The 11101-nt window shown below is 42.8% G+C and overlaps 2 protein-coding genes across 3 annotated transcripts; one reads left to right on the plus strand and one right to left on the minus strand.

The window, feature by feature from the left end:
* Positions 1 to 193: 193 nt before the first annotated feature.
* RB195_017654 (uncharacterized protein) lies at positions 194 to 1583 on the plus strand (the record flags this gene model as incomplete). Its single annotated transcript, XM_064184742.1, has 7 exons — positions 194 to 226; positions 284 to 422; positions 735 to 841; positions 954 to 1054; positions 1109 to 1175; positions 1233 to 1379; positions 1494 to 1583. The coding sequence occupies 7 exons, from the start codon at positions 194 to 196 to the stop codon at positions 1581 to 1583; spliced, it is 684 nt and encodes a 227-aa protein (XP_064040623.1).
* Positions 1584 to 1727: 144 nt separating this feature from the next.
* RB195_017655 (uncharacterized protein) lies at positions 1728 to 8752 on the minus strand (the record flags this gene model as incomplete). Of its 2 annotated transcripts, XM_064184743.1 has the most annotated exons (11): positions 1728 to 1910; positions 1971 to 2044; positions 3401 to 3512; positions 3581 to 3672; positions 3721 to 3885; positions 4808 to 4934; positions 6000 to 6132; positions 6378 to 6450; positions 6504 to 6536; positions 8560 to 8652; positions 8716 to 8752. In XM_064184743.1, the coding sequence occupies 11 exons, from the start codon at positions 8750 to 8752 to the stop codon at positions 1728 to 1730; spliced, it is 1122 nt and encodes a 373-aa protein (XP_064040624.1). The 2 variants fall into 2 exon arrangements, with proteins under 2 accessions (XP_064040624.1, XP_013303330.1); XM_013447876.1 differs by lacking the exons at positions 6504 to 6536; positions 8560 to 8652; positions 8716 to 8752 and having other exon boundaries at positions 6378 to 6433.
* Between the last annotated feature and the right edge of the window lie 2349 nt (positions 8753 to 11101).

Here is an 11101-nt window from a genome sequence, read left to right on the forward strand (position 1 = left end):
TGAACTTTAACCTTTTATAGGGCTTTAGACATCTTTATACTTTGTGATGCTGAAGCTAAATTGAGATGAGTTTGTGAATCCCAGTCAACACGTTTGCAACGGGCTATCCTGTTAGCGTGAGATGCCGATATCAGGCATTATATAAGCTAAAGCTGTGTTCATTCATTTTATTGGAAATTCTACTGCTAACCGGATGACTGAAGTGGATCAAGCTGAGAAAGGAGATGTAAGTCAGGAGACGTCCTCTGTTGCTTCACCGCCAACAGTTTGACGACAATTACAGGGCCGTCTGGTGCCTGAATTGACAGAAGAAGAGAAGAAACAGTTGGAGAAAGAACGCGAAGAAGCTAAGAAAACGTCGACGTATCCTACTGCGCCAGAGTTTCCTCTCGCTGATAGAGTGAGAGAGCTTGGATTGGATGGTATACAGTACCTCTAAGCTTAAAATATATGTTACCCTCCAATTCTGTTCAACGTGTGAGGGCCAAGCGCTTTGAATTCGGATTACGATAGAAGGGGGAAGGTGTGTTAAGTAGAGAAAAAGCTAACTTTGCAACAGACATGTCGCGGCCATCCAGCTGAACACATTCGGTGGTCAGCATGTATTTCAAAAGATTGACTGCATGTTGTTGTTTTTTTTTTACCTTTTCAAGATTTACAATTGGGGGAAACATTCAATAAGAAGCAAAAGTTAGATTATTTGTCTATTAACAACCCAATAAATGTTCTTACAGCACCACTTGAGAGTGCTGAATTCTATGAAGACTTGAAAACAAAGCCAACTACTTTTTACAAAGATATGAAGGAGCTGCCCGACTACGTCGCTAAAAAATACATACCAGTAGGTTCAAGCACTAATAAATAAAAATAAATAAATAAATAATAAAAAAAATAAATCACCCGCTAGAAAAAGAGCCAAGTAAACGAAGAGCACTTGATTTTTACCATCTAAGGATATCTGTCGACGATATATGGAGTTAGAGAAGCGGATCAAGGTTCTAGAGTCAACATTATGGGCGTTACCTCGTGAGGACAGAAGTCTTGAAGAGGACAGGTGCAAAAAATAAAGAAAATGAATAATGATTCAGTACAGAAAGATTACTTTCAGGTTCGAGATCTTAACGGAACTCTTGGATAAAGCATGCCAAGGATTCGAAATCTGGGATGAGCATGTTGTATGTTCTCCTCACAAGAATGTTCCATCTGTCAACATCTGTCAACACAACTTTCAGGAAAGGAATATCAAATTTGGCCATCGCGTTGTTCTTGAAGCTCGGCTTCTTCATTTAATCGAATCCAAATTCGACATCATTGAGAGGATCTGCGCTGAATTTGACAAACTGAAAGGAGATCAACATGGAGTGAACAATGAGCGAGAGGTGCTACATTTCTTCGTCCCGCCTCTTGTCTACTTGCTAAAGGCCACCCCAGCCGCGCTGCTGCGACACGGTCAAGTTAATCTAAAGCTCTTATTTATAAATGAACATTTTCAGTTCCTTCGGTATGAAATCCGTCACTGTGACCTGATGTTCACCGAAATCCATGAAAGCTTCCTGAAATCATATTTGGACATGGAATGGTAGAAAAATCTCTTTATTCGTCGACTTTCCCCTAATGACGATAGATATCTGTTGCTTTTTAGCACATCACAAAGCTGTGCATGGCTGTTTAGTTTTAGTTTCGAAATAAAGTGAATGTAAAGTGAGCTCAACATAGCACATATGTTCTTATTCTAAAAGATCTGGATGTTCACGTTCAATTTCTTCTCGTTTCCAATAGGATGACTGCGTCCCCTTACGTTGTACGGATAGCGCTGCAATGCCTGCTGATTTCACAACTGCTTCTCGCATGGAGTGCTTTCCTTCAACTAGGAAATAGGCTAAGGAACCGCAGAAGCAATCACCAGCACCCTAGAACGGAAAATTTAAAATATGAGAAGAAATGACAAAGAAATTCAATTCAGAATATACCGTTGTATCAACTGCGGTCACCTTCTTCACTGGGATGTGTTGGAAATCGTGACCTTTTGATGCGAGTACGCAACCTCAAACAAAGTTGAGGTGTAACTACATAATTGATGATAAATATCCTAACAAAAAAAAAGAACAAAAATGCATGAACAACTCGCAGAGATCTTTTTGTTGCAAAAATTTCCTTGAAAGAAATGAGGAATCGAACACTAAACAACACACAGAGAGTAGGAGATAAAGACAACCCTCGAAATGAAACCAGAAAACGTTTATCTATGATTCAGCATCCCCCATCTACTCCTTCAAACTGCTACACCTGAAAAAAAAACTGAAAAAAAGCACCCGCACTCTGCTCTGAAAAGGTTTTTCCCTTTTAAAAAATCCAGAAATATGGTGGGACATAGAATGAAGAAAGAACTGAGAACGGTAGAATCATGATGCGATAGGAAACTAAATGAATAAGGAGGATAAGGCCGTGAAAAAGGTTAATTACCCGGTATACTAAGTTTATCTCATACTACGTCAAATTCCAATGGCGACGTAACGCTTGAAGTACAGTCGGCTCAAAACAATCTGACTCGTGCAAAAAGCGATTTCGTCCGAAGTACGCGGCGTAGTCATCTTTCGGCTCTGCAGCTCGATTGGAGCCAACGAGGGACCCACCGGAAGCACAACCATTCTCGAAATTGCTCCATAAGTCAGTCGTTTCGACCAGAGCACGTCGCCTTCCGGGAGCATGTGTCGAAGTGATGTGCCACGTCGTTACCGTGCTCGGGGTGCTATCTTTTTCTTTTTTAGAGTTTCTCATTATTTCCTTTAAAAACAGTGCATGAATAAGATTATGAAAATTGTCGCAAAGTCCTCCCCATAGTTTCTTATATTTGATCTGCTCGTAGAGGGTATCTAAGAATTTAATGTGTAGTGAATGGATTTCCACCTCCATTTCCACATGTGGTTGTTCAGGATAAGGATCTTTCGGGTTGGAATCCTAGGGAAATCGTTTTCCCTTATTATAATATCTTCTTCTGGGAAAATGTTTCTTCAAAGACTTCACTTTGTAGCAGTTGGTAGCTATTGACTTTTTTTATGCAGACCCACTTTTTCGTGATTAATGATGAAAGCCCTTCCTAATCGATTTTGGGATTCTCCCAAATTACGACTCCAGAAAATGCGTTAAATCATGCGCAGTAACATGAAAAAATGGTGCAGAAATTCAACACCTACAAGCTAAAATTGCAGAGAACTCCTAAGAGCAGGACAAGCGAGAAAACTAATGAGAAAAAAAAAACTTGCCAAGCTGCGTAGTCCCATCTACGTTACTTTATGCGAAGAAAAACAGAAAACCTATTTCGCTTCGCTGCATCAGAAAATGAGGAGGATCAGTACGGGATCTGCGCACCAAAAATGCAGAAAAACTCAGAAAACCTCACCTTTGGCACCTAATGTAATTATCACATGTTCAGGACCCATTGTCAGCATTTTGGCAGCAGCTTTCTTAGCGTCATCTAGTGAATTCTGCGAAATACCGGTCACGAATTCAGCCTGAGATTCACAGGATTGCAACAAGAAAAAAAAACAAGCAGAAAAAAAAACGAAAAACCTATCCCCACCTCACTCTCGTTGGTGCAGATTATATCTGTTAGTGTAACTATCGACTTATCCATGTTCGGATCTCCGGGAGCAGGATTGAAGAACGTTTTCACTGAACATGCAACTTAGAACGAACGAATAAATCAAGGAAGGATAGTACCTCCATGCTTTTTAGCCAATTCGAAAATCCGTTTGTTTCCTTCACTGGAGATCTCAGCTTGGATTAACACAAGAGCGGCATCCCTCAAGGCGGTTTCATGTCTATTTGCAGTAGATTCATCGACTTCAAGGTTGGCACCCAATGTCACAACGATGCAGTTCTCTCCTGAATACGTATAGATATCAACGATTCTGATTGAGTAGCAAAGATTTCCCATTACTAAAAAATTCAGTAATAGAGAGTAAAAAGTGCAAGAAAATAAATTGAATATAATGTATAGTCGGGTCAAAACGACATGAAGGACGGACATTTGCGCAAGCGGCTGCGCTCGAAGCGGAGCGGTGGAGCGTAGCGGTTGGGATCGTGTAAGGATCCTCACTGCCGCCAACCAACTCTGCAGTTCGCCATGGTCTTACCTCGTCTCCAACCGCTGTTTCCACCGCACCGCTTCCGAGCGCGGCCGCTTAAGCAACGGTCCGTGCTTCATGTCGTTTTGACCCAACTATAGTTACAACAACATAGTTTATAATAATATAGCTAAAATTTATAGTCGGGCACCTGGCACGTGCTGCAACGCGCTCGAAATGCGCTGAACGAGACCTCTACTCTACAGTGCGAGAGGGGTAAGCAATAGTCCCACCTCGATAAATGCAAACGTTGGCGCTACCGCACCGCTTCAAGCGCAACCGTTCACGCAACTGCGCAAGTCTTCAGCTTGTTTTGACCTAACTACTTAAATATCAGTGATTTATTCACAAGTACTAACCAACAAAAATTGATGCGTATTATTGTAGCGTCAGAGTTCTTTCAAAGCATGTAAATGGGACATTTTTTTGATTCGTTTGCGTTACTACTGATCCACAAGTATTGTTTTTAAATCCATTATGTTAATTGCTATGCCCAAGTTAGGAGTTGTTTGATGGAGCAGCGCTCAGTGGAAAATCCGCGATGCTGAGACTGTTGTTCTTGAGATTTGTGTGACTTTCGTGTATCTCTGGACAAACAGCAGTCTGTTCTTCGTCCTATACACATTCAGCTATGAGAGGGTATATGAGCCAGCTTGTACGTAAAAGAAATGTTCACGAACCATGTGAATTGACGGTGATAGTTGCAGTGGCCGTATGACTAGTCTGAGACTTCTCCACTCGTGATGTGTCAACTCCGCTCTCCGTCAGGTCAGCAATGTTCGACTTGCCGAAGAAATCATCTCCTACCTAAGAAGTGAATCAATCAGTCAACAAAAGTGCATATTTAAACGAAATGATGTAGGTCCAGTTTGAGAGTAGGGAATAAAAAATCGATTATTGTTAGAACTCTATTGAAGTAAAGAGTACAAAATACGGCACAATACCCAGGGATTCTACTTTGTCTACTTGGAAGGAATGTGACAAACAGGACCCACTCATGAAATTAATGTATTTGTCGACTTTCTTCTTCAAAAATATACTTATATGGAAGTCATGTGTCTACAGACTTCGTCGGAACTTCTATACGTAACGCGTTCTATCAAAGCGGGCACTACATGGGTGAACATTGGACCATTATCGTTAGGATCTTGGTGAAGATATTAACGAATAAAGATTTTGCTAAAACTATGACAATAAAGTAGCCATAATCATGCACAGTTGTAGGAAAAAGGAATTGTGAGATTGTGGGCGATAGTATCTTAAAGGCAGCGAATACCATGAATCTGACGTGGGGAAGGAATTCGAGGAAAAATCTTGAGTTGGAGATGTAGATTGCGGATCCGGGCTGGTTCCGTCTATCTATTCCTGATCGTCGTAAAAAACGGCGTAGAAGACGACTTTTTTTAAGACAATTTCAATTGCAACGCGCCACCCTTGTGAACGCGCCGCATCCACGAGTGAGCGGTCGTAGATCAGTGCTGTCTTCTCACCAGCCTATTCAAGTAAAACCAATGAAGAGGCTCCTGAGGGGCCGGAAAGTGTGCACAGAGGAGCGTTCTAACGTACCCCGTAATAATCAGAACCTTTTTTTTTCCTTCGACGATCAGGGAAAGATGAGTGGTGATCCCGCAATCTACAACCCAACGTCTAGCTTTTCTCTCGAGTTCGCTCACGACGTCAGACTCGTGGTATGCTGCGTTTAAACTAATTTGCTTAAGAAGCTAATTTGTATCTTGAAGATTTGTGGAAGCTTTTAGGAAAATTTCAACAGATTCTGGTTACCGAAAAGAGCGAGTTAAAATCAAATAGACCAAACGTGCATCTAAAATTGAATCACGCGTAGGTACAAAAAAAATCGGTGATAGAACTCACCCTAGCAATCATCTGCACCTTCGCACCCAGTCGCGCCGCTGCAACAGCCTGATTGGCACCTTTTCCGCCGCTTGCCATCCGGAACATATGGCCGCGAACGCTCTCTCCAGGGCGGGGAAAATCTGTGGTGTAACTGAAACCCATATCTACGTTCGAAAATCCCATAAAAATTCAAAAGTGTCTTCCTGCTAAGATGTGTTTTTAACAAGGAACAGGAAAAATCCCCCAACGTGAACTATTTGCTACTTGTATTACCCTCAACCCCTCGTAATCATCACATCGTGCGGAATCAGCTATATGGAAAATTCAAGAACATGAAAGAATAAGTGGGCATGATATTTCGCAACAAGTGTGAAATATTGGAGGAGGAATACTCACCTGACTAGATCTTGAACAACGCTACCAAATACAACTATCTTCTTCCGTTCAGTCATTTGGCTCAGGAGATCGACTGGAAAGCAATTATTTTAAGCTCAGACATTGATGTCATAAGCAGAATAGGACCTTTGAGAACGTGATGGATAGCGAATAGAATGACTGAGAATCTTCATCGGGATCTACAGTCGACCCCAAACGTGATGTCGTGGGATGACGCGCTACGCATTCGATGTGGTGATTTATCGACAGCAAGATGGCGTCGATAAGCTCCCCGAAGCGCTCATCGTTCTTTTTTTCTAAGCTTGTTTGTTGTGTGATGGAGCAAGAATGTACACTTTTCAGCGAAGTCCCCTTTTGGGGAAAGAATTTAATCGCTTCAAACTGGAACCTCACAAGCCCAAGCAGCAAAGCTGAAGAAAAAAGTAACAGCAGGGGTTTGGGTGAAATGTATTTGGAGGGGCATTCAACAGCGCTCTAGTCGAAGTGCATTTTTGAGCGCAAAAACCTTCATAGAGCACAAAAACAGTTCTTAAGTGACAAATGGGTTCCATTTGAGAAGGCGTTGAGAAAGCTGAGTCAGTCGGGCCCTAAAGCCTTACCACTGATCTTGTAGGATTCATGACATGTAGGCTAAATGTAATAAGAAGAAAAAAGAAGATGGAGCTGGAACTACTACTGCTTTAAAGCCAGCATACCACGAATCTGAGGTGATGCGGATTTCAGGTGGAGTATTCGTATACGGGATAGTAGATTACGGAGAGGGGTGTGGTTCTGTCCATTTCTCCCTAATTGCCGTGAAAAACGGCGCGGAAGATGCGGCGCCGCACAGGGCTGGCGCGCTCCAATCGAGCTCCTTGCGGAAAACAGTGCACCGGAACGCTTGCCGTATCTTCCGGACCGTTTTCTACGGCAATTAGGTAGAAATGAACGGAATCACCGTCTTCCCCATAATCTATATCTTATTAACCCCATATACGAATACTCCACCGGAAAGATTCGTGGGATGATGCCTTTAACTTCACCAACTTCACCAAATAGGGTTTACAGGTAGTAAAGAGCTACGTCATATCATGAAGTACTTTTAAGAAAACCGAAAATGGCCTGAGAGACTGTTTCTCCACAATTCACATTTGAAGCAGTCAACTAAGGTCTGTGCTCTAGGAGCACCCTAAGGTAGAATTCGATTAGAGCAGTGTAGAGTGCCCCCACCTCCTCTTTTTTTGTGATTTACTACCCTGAGCTTTACTGAGGGTGCGAAACTTAAATTAAACAGGACTACACGCAAAAAAAAAAACGAATTACCAATAAACAAGAAAAGAGAGCTCCATGGGGTCGACGCTATTTTCCCACCGGGCAATCGTCATATCGAGCTATTAAATTGTCCAACAATCGTGAAAGGGGAGAAGACGCTGTTTTTTTCCGACTTCAGTTGCAACGCGCCATCCTTAGACACGCGCCGCACCCGCCTGCGAGCGAGCGGGCAAAGATTGATGGGGTATCCTCACCAGTCTTTTCAGTAAAACCAATGAATAGGCTTCTGAGAGGATCGGAACGTGTACAAAGAGGTGTGTTCTAACTCAGATGGTAGGAACTAAAGCGGTTCCCCGCCATATTTTTACGAAGATTGGAGAGAGACGAGCGGGACCACAATGGATTCCGCGATCAACAACCCCACCTCTACAATGCCCCGTGCATTTCCAAAGCACGTCAAGTTCGTGGTATGCTGCCTTTAACCTCCAAACCACTACCTACCTTGCTACATAATAACGAGTTTAGTCTGAGTGTTTGTTTGTGTTTGTATATGACACGCATACACAGTCACACTTTGCTGGGTCCCCGTGTACAGAATGGTAACACGGTGTTATGTTGATACCTCATACCCAGAAAGCTGAAAGGGGAACCTTGCGGCGTCAGCCTGGTGCAAAAGTGACGGGGGGCTTGAGAAGGGGCGACACGAGTACCACCGAAATATATTGGTACACCGGTGCCAGAAGGCCAAAGAACGCTCCCACAGCATATCAGTGTGGTTTTTATGGGTGAGAATGGTGCACCGGAGATACTCAGCAGAGTTAGTGGTCACATAATGAAAGGAAGTGAAAGAGTAAATGGCGTCCATCAATCCCTACAGGGACGCAGCAACGGGCATTCGACTTCAATTCAAAATCCTCTGATTTTTATGAACACTTGTAGAGGCTTACAATGACTTGCGGAGGAGAGCCAACGTGTCTGGTCAATGTTTTCTCTTCCAAGACAAGTTTGGTACCAATGTATCCACCTTGAAAAGTTTGGTTGACACTAAGGCGATTTGTAATCATCGATCGTGCAGTGACAGCCTAACCCCTCATCCATTTCGCTACAACCGCCTTTGGTGGCATATTAATGCAAATTAAATCGGTTCAAAAGAATACCAAAGACGCTAAAGTCGAGGATTTCCTGGCCGCAACGCAATAGCATTACAAGAATGAGGAACGTCGCGTCTTCGATAAAGACGCGCTCCGGCATTCCACTACAGAACGCAGAGGGCTTCTAAGAGCTATTTTTTTCTCGTGTTTTCTATTTTTTCATATTAAATAATGAAATAACACAGAACTGATAGTTGATTGCCGGCAGTTATAGCTGATGACATCACAGCGATAACATCAAATATCAGTCAGGCGGGAGGAGTGCTGGTCAAATTTGATTACATGTGTGGAAAAACGCGTCTCCAACTGAACCCCGGCAAGACGATATTCATGAGGTCGGGATGAATTTCTGATGTACCATTCACGCTCAAATGAACGAGTATATGCGACTGCTCCAACTATGATATATCTAGATCATGAAATTAATAGTATATACGACCTGATCTTTGAACTAGGCACAAGGAATTTCGCGGCTAGGAAACACACGAGAGCACCATGAGAGGGTATAGAACAAGACCGAGAACGTCCGACTCAATGTTCATCTATTTTACATGATCGCTCCTTCTGGTTTGGTGTACCTATCCGTAATCTGGGCGTTGCTGAAGCACGTGGAAAGTGCTGTCGGCGCCATAGAACGCTCAAGGTAAAGGCATCGCTCCACGAATCTGGGGTGGCACGGATTTCAGGTGGAGTATTCGTATACGGGATGGAAGACTATGGAGAGGGGGAAGGGAGGTGATTCCGTCCATTTCTTCCTAGCTGCCGTAAAAGACGGCCCGAAAGATACGGCTTCAATCGTTCTGGCGTACTTTTTTCTACAAGGAGTTCGACTGGAGCGCGCCAGCCTTGTGCTCCACCTGAAATCTGCACCACCTCAGATTCGTGGGGTGATGCCTTTAAAGTATGTTTTCAGAAGTATCCCCCTTTACACAAATGAAATAGGGTATTCACAGTTCAATGCACCGTCAACGACAGAATATCAGAGATGCTGCCGCATTTGCCAAGAAATGTAAAATTAGATTAGACGAACAGGTCATGGGTTTCAGCGACAATCCTTGGACTACAGTTGTAAGAGACTGGATACCACGCCACATCAAGGGCAACGGAGGAAGACAGCCGGTCCAACTGTCAGACCTCTTCACTAAGTCCTCTGAAAAATTCTCTTCGAGTCGTTGAGTCGGAGAAGAGAAGCCTCTGAGTAATCTTTACTCGCGATCAAAAGTATTACTGGGGCCCGCTCAAGGTAAAAGGCGAACAACGGGGCACAGGTGATATTCCCTATGAAGTTAATTATTCATTCATAAAGAATCTTCACTGAGACGATGACATCTTTGCCGTACTTATTTATAGGAGTCAATATTGCTTGACATAGAGATCCGTGTTTAGTATACTTTATTGATTTGTCGCTTCAGGGCTCACATCTCTTCCTTACTTGTTTGTTTGTGCCACTATGATTACACTTCTATTTCTCATAAGCGCAACTTATGGGTGTAGAAGTAAATAGTTGAACAAAAGGAAGATGAACGATATCTCATGAGACAAGTAAAACGAATAATCAGCGATTCCAAAAATAAGCCGATCAACAAAAGGAGGAATGGTAGAGAAAAGCGATAATTTTCCAAAAGATAAAGTCGTAGACATGTGGGTAGTGATGTCAATATATGAGATTATAAATTAAGAGCTGAACGATTTCTATCGTAATCGTGGCGTAGAAGATAAAAAACATTTGGAGGGAAAACTTTTAAATCTGCCAGAAATCAAAGATAGGTTATAGAGCGGTGAGGTAGCGCGTACAGTAAGAGCACTCAATATTGTACCATCGATCGATGGTTCGAAACCGCCCTACAGGCAACCAAGCTTTAAATAACTAAGGAGTCAATAAATTGGTACCAGACTCATCATGGAGGATATAAACACTGACTTGATACATTGACTAGCCTCCTCAAGTCATCGTATAGGCTGAAGACGCGTTCGTAAACCTCGATTCTGAATTGGAGTGGACGCTTTGACGCACCCCATGCTGACTGATGAGCCAGAAGTCCTTCTGTGCTTTTTATGGTAAAGGACAAGAACTGAACCACCGACAATTCTTGGGATGATAAGAAATACGAACGGATAAGCGTAAAAAAAGCTTACAAAAAATCCCAGCCAGCAACAGCAAAACTCGAATTGGCCCTCTGCTAGTTTATTCTGCGATAATACATTTCAGCACTCGAAGTGTTCACCGTATTACCTACGATGTGTTAGTAAAAACATTAGCAACAAGCTTTCTGGGGAATCTAGGACAGAATCTGTCCACGAGAAGAGAACGGCATGGTTAAA

Source organism: Necator americanus, chromosome II (assembly GCF_031761385.1).
Source record: "Necator americanus strain Aroian chromosome II, whole genome shotgun sequence".
NCBI classification, from domain to species: domain Eukaryota; kingdom Metazoa; phylum Nematoda; class Chromadorea; order Rhabditida; family Ancylostomatidae; genus Necator; species Necator americanus.